This window comes from Cygnus olor, chromosome 1 (genome assembly GCF_009769625.2).
Source record: "Cygnus olor isolate bCygOlo1 chromosome 1, bCygOlo1.pri.v2, whole genome shotgun sequence".
NCBI classification, from domain to species: Eukaryota; Metazoa; Chordata; class Aves; order Anseriformes; family Anatidae; genus Cygnus; species Cygnus olor.
In genome coordinates this window covers 152,084,724-152,104,330 of record NC_049169.1, presented here as the reverse complement: position 1 = coordinate 152,104,330, position 19,607 = coordinate 152,084,724, and the positions used below count along the sequence as shown (strand labels likewise).

At 36.9% G+C, this 19,607-nt stretch overlaps 1 protein-coding gene across 3 annotated transcripts in view; it reads right to left on the bottom strand.

Annotated features, from left to right (window-relative positions):
• The window catches only part of NALCN (sodium leak channel, non-selective), a 234,875-nt gene that overhangs the window by 68,846 nt on the left and 146,422 nt on the right, over positions 1 to 19,607 (bottom strand). For all 3 annotated transcript variants that reach the window (XM_040537921.1, XM_040537936.1, XM_040537929.1), the window contains exon 15: positions 17,278 to 17,352. In XM_040537921.1, coding sequence (XP_040393855.1) covers positions 17,278 to 17,352 — 75 coding nt within the window. The remainder of the gene's footprint in view (positions 1 to 17,277; positions 17,353 to 19,607) is intronic.

Below are 19,607 nucleotides of genomic sequence, written 5' to 3'. Positions count from 1 at the left end.
ATTCGTAAATATCTCTTCACATGATGCATAGTAAAATTTATCATTGCTACTGCACACTGTAAATGGTAAAATGTACATAGATTTGAAAATAGATTTAACAAATACGTGCAAGAACTACTAAACAAAAATACAGCACATTAGGCACAGGAAGTTCCCAAGCCACATATGCCTGGAGAGAGTGAGTATCACTGAAGTATGAAATATCACTACAGAATGAAATACTACTCACTGTGTGCCTTCCCTGTTCTTCTGCTATTCCACAGACATCTTTATTGGCCTCTGCCAGAGACTGCATATTGAACCAGAACAATAATTTTTTTCCCCCCATTATAGCTGTTGTTACATTCTGAACCTACAGGTTCTTCCTTGGAAGAACCTTCATAATAACCTTTTTCTCATTATGAACCTTCTCATAATAGATGTTTAAGCACAATACTGGCATTGCTTTTTTACCTACAACATTGCTAGTGAAATCATATCAGTCATTGGTCAGAAGAAACCACCAAGTGACTGTCAGTGCCTTGGTTTTCCTTTCAGATGACTGCCATGTTGGGACCAATCTAATCAGGGCTAAAAGGGAGACACAGGTTACCAGGAACTATCCCTGCCTCAGAAATAGGGGTTCCTGAGGGAAAGGGCTGCAGAAGGCTTCCCTCTAATGTCAGTGACCATCATCTTGCATGAGTAACATCAAGTAAAATCGTACTCAAAGAGCAGTAGTTTTAGAGTAGAGGCACAACATGACTTATATTTGAACTCGGTATACTTGGGTGACCAAAATAAATTATTTTAATGATAACTTTTTCTCTAAGGACAGTCCACTACCATTACAAACAAGATATGTATGTAAGTACCGCACACCATTCCGTTACTGACAATAGATAAAATAATCTTGTGGAATTACAACATGCCCAGTGGAAAAAAAAAAACAACAAAGTACTAAACACAAGAAGTCTCATTAGAGGTGCTGTGTTATATATGGCACTGTAGAAGCTGTTAAAACTTGAGGATTTTTTTTTTTTCAGAAGCAGCATTCTTACAAGGCATGCATACAAACTTTCAAGCTTTGGGAATACATTCAGCACTTACATAGAATTGACCTGATTTTGAAAGGGATCTGTTGTCATTCTGCAACCTGAAAAATCAGGGCAGTTTGAAAAATTCTGTATATTTGACAAGTTTATTGCATGTGGGTGGGTGTGCACACCTGCATTCACATACGCATATATAAGGAAGGTATTTGCAGGAGCAGAAACGGAGGAAAACTTTTATGGTTCTGAAACCATTTGTGCATATGTGTCAGTAAATTCTAAATCATATAAGCTGCTAGTATGTTTATACATTTGAAAACAAAAATATATATTACGTTTTTGTGGTTCAACAGGAAAGCAGACACAAAATATACATTTAGGATACGATAATCATATGCCTAGAACAGAAAAATATGCATCTGCAAAAACACTCAGGAGGTCTTCATATTCTTTACTCTTTTCAAATAGCATAAAAACAACTGCATAAAGAAGAGCTTGTCCTGACATTTTGATCAGTGCTTTTTTGCCCCGAACATAACTGCTTATACCACTGCCCAGAGGGTACCTCATCTTCCCAGAACTCACATGTTATTTTTAGTGCAGGATGGAATGTAGCACACTGTAAGCATTCTACCTACCCCAAGGCACTGCTGGTATAACCAAAAAATATCTGTTTCAGTTATTTTTTTCTTTTTTGAATGGCTTTAAAGATAAATATTAAGATTCTTTATTTTTTTCTCTTTTTTTTTCTCTTTTTTAAAACCTGTGTGAAATATTTTAAACCAGACTTAAGTACGCGTTTCTTTTCAGAAGAATATGGTCAATGCAAATGACAGTTCGCCTCTCCATTCTTTGTTGCGAACTGCATTGTACCTTTTCTACTAGTTCTTTGTGTTAGTCTGCTCTCCCATCCTAGTTTTTAGCCTGATGCTTGGAACTCTCTGATCTGTAAGTTAGTGAAATTAATTGCTATTGGCTTGTATGTTTAATAGCTGCACTTCTACAAACATACTGCTTCCATGTGTAGGGACATAATATGAACCTAAAGTGACTGAATTTTGAATTACTTCTCCAGTAAAAGTTGCTCTGTGACACTGAATTAATTTCTGTCAACTGTAAGCAATTAGCTATGTAACTTAGCTTAGTAGAACAGGCACCTGGACTCCAGCTGCAGGAAACAATGAGATGGAGAGAAAGATCTGAAGAAGACAATTTAGGATACCTAAAATCTCACTCTGTCTCTGGAGAAGCCTATTCCTCCCCATTGCTCAGAGAATGGAGGCAACAACTATATTGATAAGGCCAGAAGTTAGAGACTGTGAACCCAAGCCTTAAAAGTCAGCTCCTACAGGACTAGTGTTAGTGAGTTCTAGCAAGATCTAGGCTTTAACATTTAAATGATTAGCTGTGAGCATTTATAATTTAAAATTCTGTATACCATTTTATGATGGCTTTGATTTAGTTTAAGCATTTACATGACTGGCTCAATCTAGTATATATGTCACTGTATTTCAAGGTAAGATAGGTAAGGATTACACTACCTCTAGTAGCGTAAACCAGAAATGATTTTTTTTTTTTTCTATAAAGAAAAAGAAACACCTTGAAAGGTTTCTAGAATAGCTTGCATAGCCAAACAACCAATACCATTTCACTATGCTGAGCTGGTGGCACTGTTCCCACTATGGCAGTATAAACCCATTAACTGAGATCTACTTTTTTGTCTACTGCTTTCAAAGGAGCTGGGCAACCACCAACAATATGAAGTTTAATGAGAGCAGGTGAGAGATTCTGCACCTCAGAAGGGGCAACCTTGAATATCAGACACATGGTCTGATTTTTGGGTGGTCCTGTGCAGAGTCAGTAGCTGGACTTGATAATCCTTGTGGGTTCCTTCCAACTCAGGATATTCTATGATGCTATTCATATAAATGTAAATTATATTACCTGGTTATGTGAAAGTAAAGTTTAATCTGCATGTATCATGCATCTTTTTCTTCAGCACACAATCATCACAACCTAAACAGTTATGCATAGAAGGAGAAAGTATGTGGACCCCTTTTCTGTGCTATCTCCTAGCAAAAGCCCGCACCAGCATATAATAATTATTACAGATATTCCGACAGTGCTTAGAGGTTTCAGCAGAGCCTGGGACCACACCGTGTCAGACTCTATCTGTATCAACACACTGTAAACAGGCCTCGTCTGTCTTCAGGAGGTTAGAATCTGAATTCACCGAGACACAGGAAGACTGGACTGTAAGAATTTCTGTTATCCCTGTTTGGTAAATGTGAAAGCAAAAGGTTAGCATTTCACTCATATTCAACTTGCTTTATTCTTTAAAGTGATAGTAAGAGGCCTCCATAGAAATAAGGAATGGTCCTTAATGACCTGTCCAAATTAGCAAAGTAAGCTAGGTTTCAAGAAAATAAAGCCTTTCTCCCCCAAGTTTTCACAGGGACACTGAAAGACTTATGGAGCTCCAGAATGAAAAGACTAGTGGGTGAGGCATGGAAGAAATGAATGTCCAAAAAGATTAAATCAGGCCTAAGGTCACTGGTGCTATTTGAAATCATGCAAGAGATCACTTCTGCTCAGTTGGGCATGACATTGTGAGGACAGTCCTGAAAAATGGCAGTGATAATGATGATGCAACATTGACCTAAGTTTATACTTGACATAAAAAATCAGCAACCAGATAGCCGGTAATGTAATTCAGAAATCTTAGCTGCTGCTTGACCATTTTGTGGAAGTTTTATTGACACATTTCGGCAATAGGAATTCATCATCATTGCACTGTGATGACCAATAGACAGTAAGTGTTACCATGGCTATGTCTCATTTTTCTAGATTTTGTTTTCTCTGGTGGATAGGAAACTCCATTTTGAAGTACACTCATTTCAGCTGCCAACAGGAGACCTTGAACTCACAGATTTGATTTCCACATGAAGTGATACTGAGCGGAGATGATGGTCGTTATCTAGGTTGTACTGCAGTTCACCTTAGCCTTATCTAACTTGATTCTGTTGAAGTCGATGTTGAAGCCCCTGCCACTTGCACCAGTAAGTCAGTTTTAGTATTTTGCAGTGGCAGATATAACTGTTTTTTAGCTAGTAGGGTTCTTAACAGAAAAAACATAGCAGACGTGTGTTTGTGCGTCTGTGCACATATGCATGTTTAACACAGAGGAGGTCTGAGAGAACAATATCATACAAAGCAAGAGTATATGCTATTCTTTTTCAAAGTAACTCTAACAAGACAAGGAACATTTAGTTGTTATATATTGGAAAACAGAAAGCAATGGCCACCTCATTGTGAAGGCCCTTATAACCTTCTGCACACACCTGCTCATGCTCAACCCAAATTGCCATGTTCCTGTAAGCTTAGGGGGAGCTGGTGAAGTCCTCACACAAATGCACAGAACATGCATTCTCTGTATCACATTAAGTGTGGATAAAAAGTATCTGCTGAAAATTTTACCATCTCTAACAAATTAAAATTTTCAGCAGGTTTCCATGGGTAATATTCTACTTTTTTATTATTTATTTTTTTAAAACTTAAATGCATTAAAGACTGTCATGTCAGATTTTCAAGACAGACACGTTTTGAAAGAAAGGAAAATAAAAGTGGTGTCAAATGTAAATGAAGATCACATTAAGGCACTCATGGAGAAAGTCTAGTAACAATTTCTTACAACTCCTATGAACTATGAACTCCAATATAAGCTACGGATTCAGTAAATGAACTAGGAGAAGTCTGCTTTCCTAGAACTGAACCACAAAATAATTTTTTCACATCATATAAAATAGAAAAATACTGTAAGGATTTTGAGAGAGATTCACTGAGTTTTTAAAGGAGAAGAACAAAAAGAGGAAGAGGATGAGGGATAGTCCAGTACCATAGAGATGAAGTACTGTTTTACACCATGTGGGATTTCATCCTGTATCCCATCAAAATGTATTGTCCATTGCTTTTTGAAAGACTTTAATGTAAGCCTATGATATCTTGACATGATGTGGTAAATGGATAAAAACTGACACCAGAAAGTCTTTTTAGAGAAGCTTTATGCATATCTGTTGATATCACAATTCAAAGATTAAAAATGACAGCTAGCATTAACAGTTTTAGTTCCTACAGTAGCTCTGGCAAGTCTTTAAAATTACTTGCAGCTACTGCTAGCAGCTTGTTTTCTCCAAGCTCATCTACATCTTTTCATGATTTCAAAATTACTTGATACACATCAGAAACTTACCTAAGATACAGACTGAACAAATGAATGCATTGTATTTTTCTCATCTGTTATCCACATGAGTATCCAGATCCAAAAGGCTAAGGCATATACTTAACATAGGGAGCATTCTAAAATAACAGGCTGTTGAATACAGCTACGTTGTTTGATACAACCTTTGTTGTTGTTAATGTTGTTAAAACTGCCAATTGTTTAAAGCTTCACAGTTGCAGATGTTCTGGTTTCAGAATAATGCAGATTCTTGCACTCTAAATACCCATTCACAGATGGTTTGGGCTGCAGATAGCTGTGTACCTGTGCCTTGTTCTGAAACCTGAATTGTTTATGCTTTGGTTTTCATAATAAGGTGAAAGGGAGGATCAAGGACTCTTCCAAATCCTTATTTTCTTTTCCTTAACAGAGTGCTTTTTAAAATGGCTTGTGTTACAAAGAGCTATTTCCCTCCAAAAAAAAGGAAAGTACTTAGTTTGGCAGGCAGTTCACAGAATACCGGCTAGCTGGCATGTGAACGTGTTCTGTGGGAAAGCAAGGTTCTACATTGAGAACACAAGCCCTGTAGGGCCTTGGCTGGTTTATGTGCTTTCTTTTTAACAGAGGTGAAAATCATTGTTTTCTAGAGCTCTTTTACAGTATGGAACTGTATTTTCCAAATCCACATTAAGGAAACCTTTTAATTTTTGTATTGTTTCAAGAATCCCATTTCAATTATCCCTCATGCCAGACAATCTAGATTTCCTTCTCCTTCTGGAACCAAGCTTAGGAAGAACTTCTCAGCCTTACTCATTGTACTTCACCACACAGGCTTTAGTTTGGCTGACAGTCAGATTGTAACTTATCTTCTCTTTATGACCAATTCTGCTGAATAAATTACTTTTTTAGCCCTTACTTCTGTAAAGTTATCAGAGGAGTTTAATTATGAAGATTTATTGACAAAAACATAAGCAAAGATCAACGCAAAAATACTTATTCTTAGAAGTTCACAGGGAAAAGTTAAAGGAAAATAAGCAGGGGACTGAGTTCAGGTTGGTTTCTTCATTTGTTCTATAGACAATCATACAGAAAGACAGCAGCAGGAGTGTCTAGCAGAAGCTATAAAAATAGCATGTATTTTCACTAGCGAGAAAACCAATGTGCTGTTTCAGTTGTTAGAACTGCTTTACATAGAGATGATGAGTATCTGGAGGGCAAAAGCAGATGGAAACCAAATTCCGTATCTTAGTATCTAGGAACAGTTACAAAGCAAACAGAACCTAGAAAGGTTTAAATACACTGATAAACTGTCTCAGCAAACATCGTATGCTTCATCAAAACAAAAGTTATCATGTGATTCAGGTCAGTGGCAGTACCCTGTCTTTTTCTTCCTGTTCATTTGACTTCAACAGAAAAACAACAAAAATAACTCAAGCCTGAAAATGAGTTAAAATTTGTAACCTTCCCCAGCACTGACAGTAGAAACATGCTATATGTGAGACAGAGAAAAGCACACTAACAGAAGACTAAGTTGCAGAATGGACTTCTGTGTTTAGCTCTGGGAAAGATCAGTGTACTGCTCATTTTTCTCTCTTTGCCAGTGTGACTCCCATATTGGAAGCCTGGTTTGTGTGAAAGCCTTTTTCTCACATCACAAACTTCAGCAATAAGTACATGCTTTGGACACAGAAACACTGAGCATCAAATATCAGTAGGAAGTTTTGTCCAAAAGAGAGCAGTGATCATTTGCAGAGCAACAGCCAAGTTCAAAAAGGAGAGAAACCTTGAAAGACTGCAAGGAAACCAGTACTGCATTTGTGAATTTTTGGAGGCTCTCTTAATAAAGAGATGGCTGTTTTGCAAATTTTCAATGATAGAAGGATGGATAAATCTCTTTGACAATGAATGGGGAGAAGTGAATACAGGCAGATGTGAACATATGAACTAATGTAAACAAAAGACTATCCTTATTGCATCTAGATAAGAAAGAAAAAGAAATGACGGGTGAAAAAACTAGAACCATAACAACGATGGTGCTGAGCATATTGACAAGAAGAATGAAGTATCATAGGAAATAAAAAAAAAAAAATAAAAAAAAATCCCAGAATTCTGGTATTGATGTAGCAACACAAGCTAATGTGTCAGTGCAGGGAAAATAAGATGGATATCCTCAACATTATTGATGGTACAGTTAGAGCTTTATTCTCTGGGGAAGCAATTATTTGTGTCTTTGTCTTTCAAGACCAAATATAACTAAAAAAACTTAGTGGGATACATTAAGACCCATGACAGCCACATTTCTGACATATTCCCATGGCAAATGGTGAATATCTGGTTTCACACAGTCCATCCTGTCTTTTTTTTTTCTGTGGATACCTTTTGCTCTTCAACTGAATAAGGTCCGTATTTCCTTCTGTGCCCATAAAGACGGAAGTTGGGAAACTCTGCAAAGACCCTATTGGATTCTTGTAACACACCTTTAGAAAACTAACTGAAGTGCCAAAGCCAGGAACCTGTTACTTTATGAACCTAAGTTCACAAACTACTAACTCTTTCTCTGCTGCGAATGGACAGAGATAAGCAGCTTTAAATGTTGATTTTTGTGCTTCTTTCTTTCTATTAACATGTGAGTGCCTAACCTAAATTAGGATCCCAACCAAGGAACTTCTGTAAGATGCTTAACATTACAGATGGTGATTTTGGGCCTCAGTAATGTAAAAGCACCCATACTATTAAATGTCAATGAAACACGGTTCCCAAAGTTGGAGATTCATGTCATTAAACTTTATCCATTGGAAGTCAGACACTGCCTAATTAGTTGTCTAGACTCCCTCTGTAATAAATAGAAAAAGTGAGCACCCATTTTGGAAGGTATGAGTCATTTCTTAGAGGGTGACTATGACTACAGGGGAAGCAGAGATGACTAGTTTAGACTAATGTCTAACTTTTTGCATGGCTAACAAAGTAACATGAATTCTGTCCTTTGACATTTTATAAAATGCAACCTTTATCTAAAAGAATAAGAATTTGTTCTCTTGGTACATAATTGTTCTAAAACTTGAGGATAGTAGCTTCTAAAATTCTGAGTGTTGGATAAATTACAAAAGCATGAAAATGTTTTGTTGTGCTGCTTACTGCATAAGCACAGAGAATTCTAAGGATTTATTTATTTATTTATTCAGTGTATATTAGAATAGAATAGAATAGAATAGAATAGAATAGAATAGAATAGAATAGAATAGGTCTCAGTTGGAAGAGACCTACAAAGATCAAATATCAGAGTACTCTGGGGCTGATCCGAAGTTAAAACATATCGTCAAGAGCATTATCCAAAGTCCTCTGTAAGACAGATAGGCACATCAACCACCTCTCTAGGAAGCCTGTCCCAATGTCTGACTGTTCTCTTGGTAAAGAAGTTTATCCAAGTCTAGTCTGAAGCTCCTCTGATACAGCTTTGAGCCATTCCCAAGTGTCCTGCCACTAGATGCCAGGGAGAAAAGACAAGCACCTCCCTCTCCACTTCCCTTCCTCAGGAAGTTGTAGAAAGCAATGAGGTCGCCTCTCCACCTCTTTTCCTCAAAACTAGACAAACCCAGTGTCCTCAGCTTCTCCTGAAGAGAAGATATGCTGTTACTTCTGTCTCAAAAATAAATGCATCTTTTTAAGTGCACTTTTTTTTTTTTTTAATTATTCTTTGGAGATTTCTTTAACAGAAATTCAAAACATGTATTTAATTGACATGTAATTTGAATGACATTTGAATGAAATGACATGTAATTTAAACATGTAATTTAAGTTAGATATGAAAAGCCCAGACATTGGAAATATTTTTATCTGCATAAAAATAATAACTGTAAAATCAAAAACTAGTGGGGTTCTGCAGAGCTCAACTTTAAGGCCAGTTCTCTTTAATGTATTCATAATTGACATGGATGCAGAACTTGAAGGTATACTAAGTAATTTTGCATATGGCTCTAAATTGGGAGGAATGGTTGACTCTGTCAAGGGCAGAGAGGCCTTGCAGAGAGATCTTGACAAATTGAGGGGCTGGACAATCACCAATAATACAAAGTTTAACAAGAGCAGGTGCTGCAACTGGGAAGGGACAACCCTGAATACGTACAAGACTGAGGGACGAGAGGCTGGAGAGCAACACTGCAGAAAGGGATCTTGGTGTTTTGGCTGATGGCAAGTTGAATATGAGCCATCAGTGTGCCCTGGCAGCTAGGAGGGCCAGCCGCATCCTGGGGAGCATCAGGCACGACACTGCTAGCTGGTCGAGGGAAGGGATTGTCCATCTCTGCTCTGCACTGGTGCAGTCTCACCTCAAGAACTGTGTGCAGTTTTGGGTGCCACAATATAAGAAAGACATAAAGCTGTTAGAGAGTGTCCAAAGGAGGGCCAGCAAAGATGGTGAAGGGCCTAGAGGGAAAGATGTACAAGAAGCGGCTGAGCTCACTTAGTTTGTTCAGCGCAGAGCAGGCTGAGGGGAGGCCTCATGGCGGCCTGCAGCTCCCTCATGAGGGGAGCGGAGGGGCAGGCGCTGAGCTCTGCTCTCTGGGGACAGCAACAGGACCCGAGGGAATGGCATGGAGCTGGGACAGGGGAGGGTCAGGCTGGGTGTCAGGGAAAGGTTCTGCACCCAGAGGGTGGTTGGGCACTGGGACAGGCTCCCCACGGAAGAGGTCATGGCATCGAGCCTGCAAGAGTTCAAGAAGAATTTGGACAATGCTCTGGGACACACTGTCTGATTTTTGGGTGGTCCTGTGCAGAGGCAGGAGCTGGACTTTATGATCCATGTGGGTCCCTTCCAACTCAGCATAGTCTATGATTCTTTGAACTGATTGCATGTGAACTTAAGATCAAAGGTATACATTTTGCTTTTTCTCTCCAGCTTACAGACAAACAAAACTGAAAACTATAGCAATCACAGAAAGGAAAATTTATATTTGTTCTTAGGATGTAAGTTGGAATTCTCTGGCACGTGAGTGCTGCTATTAGTTGAATAAAAATTACAACTCTACAAGCAACTAGGTTCCAGTAACCCTCTTAAAATCAACCAGATGCTATGGTGATCAGAATCCTACAACACTGAAAAAATACTTTATCCTACTTAGTATAAATCTTTGATTTGAGTCTTTTATTTGAATTAATGCTACTTTAGAGAATAATGTAGAAGGACTAAGCACAATTTTTAAAGACTAACTTACCCTGTCTTCACTGACATTAACCAAAATTTTATGTATGCATTCTTGCATGAAAAGTGATCGGTATCAAAATCATTTTTAGAATATTGTCCCCAGAAATATTTTGTATAATGTTCAGTAAACACCAGGTACTCTTCTTTTACATAGTAAGAGGCCAAAATTTTCATTATAAATCAGGGATTTTCTAACCTTAGTACCAAGCAGAATAGTGAAGAAACAGAAGTAACTGCTTAGTGAGAAAAAAAGAAGTGTTAATTGCTCTGTTTCCCTAACAACAAAACTAGAAAAAAATCAAAGAAAAACCAAGGCAGATTTTAAGACCAAACGGATTAACACCTAAAATTTTTCTTCCTTTTTTTTTTTTTTCCCTTTTGTTTATTTTTAAAGACATCTGTACCCTGCTGGTGCTGTAGTTCTGGACAATCAGGTGGTAGTGGATTCTAGTACCAGTACCTCCCTACTCCCTATGCCCCCATCACTACCACCACCACAAAAGACAACAAGGAGTACTACGGAACCAGATGCCATCATCGAATGGATAGTACCCAAGTCTTGATTAACTTTATTCTGCTACAATTGCTCCTTCTTGTCAAACAGAGTACCTAACGGTTTCCTTCTTGTCTTTCACTATGAAAATCCTGTCAAGAATACTGATGCTTGTTGAACTGTTTCATTTTGGAAAGCTTCTAAGCATTTTAAAACCTGACCCTAAGTCACTGACGTCAAATTGAGTTGTTCAGACATTAACTGTTGCCAAAAACAAGAACCTATCACAAAAGACAAAAGAAGCAAAGAAGCTATCTTTATCTCCAGGCTTCTCTGTTTATGGAAGTTTCTGTTTTCAACGTCAAAGAGTTAACATTGGGATTTTAAAAAAGTGAAACTAAACGTAGTAAACATCTGCTGTTTTTAAAAGCACAGAGGCCAAATAATGTATTTCTAAAGGCAGGATTTCTTAAGAATATATACTATATGTATATACTTATACACATCTCTGCATCCTCCTGCATATACAGCTTAGATATGGATTCAGGGAAAAAAAAAAACAACTTGTATGAATTTTATGGTGTGGAGCAGAATGGGAGGGAAAGGAGTATGTATATCTGGCAAGTACCTTCACTGGTGAGAATAAGAATTTCATTAAATTGGAAGAAAAACGTCCTTACTGCATATTCCTATTAACTCCTCCAAGAATTTCTGTTGCTAGGTAGTAACGCATGTATTGAGAAAATATTTTTAGTAATGAATGCAATCTGTACTCATGTTTTAAATGCGCACAAGAGAGCAAAGACAGCACATGTGTGATGGTATGACAGAAATCTGACCTTCCCTAAGGGAATATTCCTTTGAAGCAGCAGGACTACACTTATGTATGACTTCAGTAATTGAAAGTGGATGGATATTCCTGTCTGACTTGAGGGGCCTAGGCACCAGAGGGACTTTGTTCTCCTCCTCTCCATGTATGAAAACCCAGATGTTGTCAAATTATATATGAACCTAAAGATGACACTTCAGCTTTGATTCTCTAGTTCTAAAATAGGGACACAACAATCTCATCTGATATAAGCCTTAAGATGAACCCTTCAAAGTTAGTAAGGTAGGCAGGGGTTGTTATCACAAGCATAAAGCATATCAAGAACATTTTATCTTCTAATACTGTTGAAATTATATATATTTTAACTGTGGAGCTCCAGAAAATAGGATTACAGAAGTAGGATAACATGGCCAAGGAAGAACTGCTTACATTCAGAGATGCTTGAGAGGCTTGCTCTTTCCCTTGTGGAAATACAACACACTTATATGGTGCATTGTTTTAACCATCACTGAGCTCTATGACTTTAGTTCTTCATCGTGCTACCTGCAAATTGCTTCTGAAATCCTGTTCAGATTATGGAAAATTAGAGGCTTAAAAATGACTGCACTGGGTCGGATCAAAGGTCCATCTCGCCAGTGTCCAGTCTCTGACACGACCAGCAGAAGATGTCTGGGAAATGAGTATAAGAACAGATCAAATACAAATCAGTTATGCTTCCTGCATACTCTCTCTGCTTTGACAACCTCTGGGGCTCAACCCTGAAATCAGTAAATGTGTGGAAAATATGATAGGAAAAGTTAACAGAGCTGTTGTGAAGGAAAGTCATGCTTCACAATCTGTTAAGAGTTCTTTGAAGTAGTCTAACAACACCTGGATTATAACTCATACTATGCAGCTGAATATCCAGAAAGAAAAGTCCAAAAATTGGCTTTCAAAGAAATCCTTTCAGCTTCTTAAATTTTAAGCAACAGTTTATGGACAGGGGGCAGAAGAAAAGAATAAAAGGGGAGGAAAGCAAGATTGTAGCTGATAGATTTCTTGTTCCTTAGATCTTTGTCATCCGCATAACTCATGATACACTGAACGCCACAGAAGAGGGCATCACTGGAGAATGAGCAGGATCAACCTCATATCTGAAGATGAGCTAACGTGTTAGGGTCAGTCTGTATTGCAGCAAAGGATCAAGTTTATTGTACAGACAGCTAGTGAACATGAGCTATTGTACAAGCCCTTTTCACTTGACATGAGCTATCAGGGCAGACAAAGCCAAGATGAGACATGTGGCAGGGGATGGGAGACATATTGTGAATGAAACACAGAGCTGTAAGAATACAAAGAATGATTCTGTTCCTAAACCAACTGAATGGCGTATTGGAAAAATAGATTCTATTCCTATGTACACCTGTGAAGCTAAGTAAATCACTTAAATCAATCTTTTACAAGTGTTATTTTTGGTCCAGATACTTATGAAGGGCATCATAGAAAGTCAGGAAGGCGATTAATAGTTTTGTCTTCACAGCAAAACTTGAATACTGTACAATAAATAATACACACATCACACATTGTACAATAAAGAGAAAAAATATCAGCTAGTTGCTTGTTAAAGTGAGTTGTATGTGTTCTTTGCCCTATATGAGGTTAGACTTTTGGAAAGAATATTATATAATGATCTAATTGAAAACTGAATCATGATATATATCCTCAAATAAATTGAGGATATAAATTCACACAGGTACATTTACTTCTAAAAGTTTACTAGCTTTTAATTACATTATTTTATATTCTTACTTATAATCTCCTACTTGTGTAATGTATTCTTTGCTTGGATTTATTCTTATGTAAACACATTTACTGAACCAACACGAATACCAAGTGTTTATATATCACTTTACATTTTAGAGTACATTGCAAATATTAGCAAATTAGTCCCTTCTCAATAATCTGAAAGATAAGTAATAATATTTCTGTTATCAAGATCAAGAAAATGAATTAAGTTATAATTAAGAAGTACACATCCCAAAGGGATTATTAGCTAGGTGTCATATTCTCCCTTCTTCCTTGAAAATCATCCAATACTTCATCATTTGAAAATGCCCCCAAGCTTAACAGCCATTAAATGTAGAGAAAAAAATGCAAATATGAGGACAGAAATACTTTTGAGAGCATTATAGTTTCACCATTTTTAACAAATCAATGTCTTTTACATTAACAGTTTGAATGATTGATTTATCCCTTGGCACCATTCAGCTTTGAATTATAGATGTCAAAAAACTTCGTTTGCAGTGATACAGATCTGTTTCCTTATAGAAATGGTCTTGATTAAAACATAACAATTACCTCACAGTCTTCCTTCTTCTTATAGTTCATTTTTAGTGGAGAATTCAAAATATCATTGAATTAAAAACTCTTCCTGCTTTATCTTCTGAGATAAGACAACCAATATTTCAGTATAATAGTGCACAGCCACTATCAGCACTGAGCCTGTGATACCATCACATTTACCTCACAGGAAACCTTTTCTCTTCTAGTCACTTAGTCAGGTGTGCAATCATTCCAATAATTCCCCGTGATTCAGCTCCAAGAACCAATCTCTTACTTTCTTTCACCTTAAGCATTTTTAAACTGTACAACACTTTTCATATGAATTTGTTTGGATAAAACACCAGAAGAGAATATATTCAGTAGTATTGAGCAATAGTCTTTGAAGAGAGGCTACTATTTAAAGTAATATTTTAAAGCATAAATACAAGGGAATCACTGTCAGCCAACCTGGATACATTTATACATCAAAATGGTGTATAATAAATGCATCACTAAGCCAGAGTCAAAAAACCTGGCATGTTCAATGGCAAAGTGCAATCCTTTCCCTTAAATACTGGCTTGGTCATGGGAATAAAATGTACTGTTGGTGAAGTGATGGTGCCACACTGCATGACAGCTAGAAAGTTTGGCAGCTAGAAGGTCTGCCCACTTGGGCATCTGTTTTACTATGGCTCAGCATCCAACTTGTGTAGTTGTGCTGCTGCCACTCTCAAAGTTATGAAATTCGGGGACTTTTTTCAATAATTATATTTACGTCTTTTAATTGAGTGTGGTCTACTTATACTCTATGGTTATGATGGAGACAGGGTCACTACCTGGCTAAGAAGATTTTGGGCTAACACAGTGGCAAGCACTGCAAGTGGTGCTGCTTCCATGGACATAGCCAAACATTGCTCATTGATGGGAAGTAGAGAATATTTTTTTCCCCTCTTTGCTCTATGTGTCCTTTGCTTGTTTTTTCCTCCCTTTTCCCTTTGATTAAATTATCCTTATCTCAACCCATTAATTTTTTATTTTTTAATTTCCGTCATACTTTCTTCTCCCCCTCATCTTTTGAGGAGGGGAAGTGAGAGAGCAGTTGTAGAGTTTAGCTGCCCAGCTGGGTAAAACCACCACAGCCTCTCATCATTGCTTTTTGTTCTCCAGTTCCAGAGGAGTGCACCTAAAACATGAAGTCATGCTGCTGTCATCTCATAAGCAAAGGTAGATTTTAAAAGTGGTTTATGAATCAAAGAAGCCAAGTTTCACAGGAAAGCTACAGGATTTTATGTCCCAAGCTGTTCACTTCAGAAAGTTGATTTGTGCTCGTAATTCATGCAGACATTATGAAAATTTTCCTGTAAGATTATCAGTATGATATCACATTGCTTATCATATATCTGAGTCATTTTCATTTCAGATCATTTTACCTCTTGAGACTAGTAAGGAACAAAATGAGTAAACTTGATTTGGTCTATTCAATTTGCATACTCAAGATTGTCTGGCCATCCCAGAATCAACTATAAGATCTCTCATTTCACATATGTGAGCTGATTAACTGATATCCAGTATTTATATTTCTTTGTGCCCGAAAATGCCTACTCTTTTAACTCACTGCATTTGCAGTATACACTGATATTTAATACTGTAGCAGCAAATGCCGTAATGATTTTTAGATTGAATTCTATAAAAAAGATCTTAAAGGGCCTATATTTTTATTTTGTAGTGCCCTGAATATTAGAATTTTGGGAAGGAATAGTAGTTTGACACATTACTATTATTCAGTGAGCATACATGAAACATACAATCCTTAAATCCACATTTAACATTCTTAGACAAATGGGAAATTTATAGAAAATAAGCACAACCAATACAAACATAATAAATGAAGAAATGCATAACTTCAACTTTAAAACTAAAAGAGAAATAATATGGACGGAAAAATAAGGGAAAGTTAATCTGGCACATTAGCTTCAGTGCAAAATAAGTAAATTGTCTGGGAGATTATTTTTCAAGGATTAAAAGAATAAAATTCTACACCAATTGCTGATGCACATTAAAGAAAAACAAAACCAACAAATGATGGGTGAAAGAAGGCTATAACCCAAATATTTCGAAAGCACTTTCGACATATTAAGCTCTCAGTATGCTATCTCACACATGAAATAGGCAAATGCTTATGATTTTGTGTCTCTGCACAAATAAAATCACACCCGTGTATTTATGTAAAACATAGAGACACCTTCCTCTCTGGTGATTTTCCCACAAGGTCAGAATGGCCAACATGAGCCCTCTAGTTATATTTGTTTTATGTGATTTTCATTCTGGGGTTCAAACCCATAACAGTGTCTTCTAGGTAATCTTGATCCTCAAATCTGGAGAATCAAGAAGCAAGGTAACTTTGACAAGTGTCTTTAGGACTCACCCAACACATTCAACGTAGGCCCCTCTATCGCTTCCTGTCTGTTGACTCTTGCCAGTACTCTCACCTGCGGCGGTTCCACAGCGTGCTCATATACTGTCATATGGCTCATAGCATTTTAACATTTGAGGCCTAAAGTCAGGGAGATTGTCTGCCTTGCTGTAAATCAAGTATTTTTACTTAATTTTACTTACAAAAGGCTATGGGAACTACATCTTACAAAAGTTTACCCTCTGCAGAAGTGGGTCCATGGTTTGGTGATGCTTCATATCCTACTGATGACAGATGTGGTAAAGGGGAAACACTATTTTCGCCTTTTTTTTCATAGTGCAGTGCAAATACAGACCTATAACTATTTAGGCTGTAGTACAGTAGTCACATGGTAGAGCCTTTGTGAACACAAAAATAAGCTAAACAACATTTTGTTTATCAACAAGCAGATTTTAAGCAAAAAGATTACCTAGCTATGATTTTTACATCATTTCAAATATATGACAATCTGGGGGGTTGGAGTTAGATGATCTTTAAGTTCCCTTCCAATCAGAGCCATTCAATGATTCTATGATGTAAGCTATTTTCTAAATCTTTTTTTTTTTTTTAATAATCTCTTAATTTCTACCTTATATTGTGTGATGGTCAACTATCCATCAAAGTACGGCTATTCTTTTCAACATCTACTGTTTTCTTCATACTCATGAAATGTCTCACATCTTTTGCCATAAGAACAACAGTAGAGAAATGTTTTATTGAAAATACTTTCAAGCACAGAAAAAACATGTTCTTACTTGTTTAAGTTTCTTCAGATCTTCATCAAGTTCCAAGTTGTCCAGAATAACAGCAACAAACAAACTGAGTAGAATCTACAAAACAATTACAAATTATTTTTTAAAGCTTGCCTTATATTTCTCAAGAAATACTATTAAATACAATGGAAAAGTGAGGGTGCTATTGATGTAAAAGGGGGTACTGCCTTTGACATTTGTTGAACTAATATCGCTTGCCTATATATGCCTGCTAGTCATTTTGTAAGTAGTAAACTGTTTCTGGCATGTTTGACTTGCTTAATGCTCACAATGTCTCTGTGCAAAGTAGCTAACTGCACTTGGAAAGAAAAGTAAAATTATTTGAGTGCATCTGGAGCCACAGTGTTGGAAACACATGCATTTTCAATTACTGTCCATTAAATATTGTGTAGATATACCTTTAGGAGGAAGAATCACAGAAAAAGAAAGTATGTGTATATCAGATATTTTCCTTGCGTAGAGGTAGTGACTAGAGGCCAAAGAAGGGGAAAATTTCACTGACATAGCTGTGAAGGAGACAGAACAGGCGGAGAATGGATGTAGGTGAGGGAGGATACCTCGATTCAGCATCTCTCTTCAGATGACATGTCTTAAAGCAGCAAATGCATATAGATGTAGCTTTACAGCTACTGCAAAGGTTTTAATCTCTGAGGATCAAGGCAAATATTTACAAACATATTGAGCTTCTACAGGCAAGCACCAATTTCCTAGAGATATCAGTAAGGATTTCATCTCTTTTACAGGAGTTACAGGCCTAAAATATTTCTTTGGTTTTGAACCACTGACTGACAACTAGAGCAGACAATCATATCTGTTCACAACTGTTGAAGTTTGCTGTCGTTCAAGCATACTGGAAAGAAGACAAAGAAAGGACTCTCACTCATAAACTTATAAAATGCCAGTCTTCAGAAAAGGGATTTTTTTTTTTTTAAATAGTGAACTGTCTTTAGCAATATTTAGAATTTCCTGCATCTTTTAGAAAAGACACATTAAATATGCCACGTACTTAACCAGGACTTCGAACTGTTTTCGATGATCTGATTACTGTGAACTGTGAAAGTTAAGATAGCCTTCAGAATGCAAACCAGGACAGAGTTCTGAAAAAATACTTAATCCGTGGCACAAAGCACTTTGATTCCCAATTGCTAATGAACGGTTTTGCTATCATTCTGTCAGGATTTTACAGTATGGCGTTTTTCTTCTTCAGATACTTTACACAGCCTATGATACTCTAGTACCTGCAGCTCAGAGAATACTAGTTAAGGAAATATTGTTCCACACGAAAAAGAAATACAGTACTCATTAAATATATCACCGCTTACAGCATTGCTGCTTCATGCACAGATTTGTATCAAGGCATTAAGACTTTCATTAACTCCGTTTTCACTTTCTTCAACAAGAACCTAAGACCACGTACCACAAAAGAAAAGTTAAAAGTAAACTTATTACTTGTTTAACTTCCTCCACCGCCATCTCAACTAATAACAGTCTTGACTTCCAAGAGAGGTTTTGTTTTTTGAGCTTTTCAACTTTTCTTTGCTTTCTCATGTGAAACCTATTCATTTCTTTCCAAAGCTCTATAGTCTGTTTTGCCAAATGCCTGCAATTATCACTTCTCAATTCTAATCCTCCCCCTTCTTCTGGCTGGTGAAAGTTATTTCTCCATTTCATTTTTGTTTTTCACTTAGGGCTGTTTATTCTTAGATCTCTTCTTTTTGGTTTCAGGAGCAGCCCAACCGTTTTCATGCTACTTTACCAATTCCACGATATTTTCTTTCTTTAAGCTTCTTTTGCCTCTAGACAACTTTGTCCTACATAGCTTTTCTCTTCCAAGGTTTGAGGAAAATCTTAGAACTGAAGCTAACAACTTCATAAGGCCAGGTCGTTTTACAAAGTTCTCTTAAAAAATAGTTTCTTCATCCATATAAAATTTGCACAGGTGAATGAGGAGTATACACTTATAGAGCAAAGCAAGGACTGCTTACTTAAACTGTGAATGACCTGGAAAAGGAGTGAAGGACGGTGTACAGACAGGTGATTCAGCTCCTAGCAAAATAAGTAGTTTGAGTAAACAAATGTAGGAATCCCAGAAAATTCTTTCAAAACATAACACATAAAGCAGAATACTAAAAATTTCTTACAGCTAAGTTACTTTTAAATTAAGATGTGAATTTTTAGCACAGAGGCCACCTGGCACTAGTTTATTACTTGTTTAATGCTTATCTAAGAGGGAAAAAAAAAACAGATTCCAGTTCACACTGGAAAAAAAAAGCAGTAAGATTCGCTAACCAGCAACTTTTTTAAAATTCATG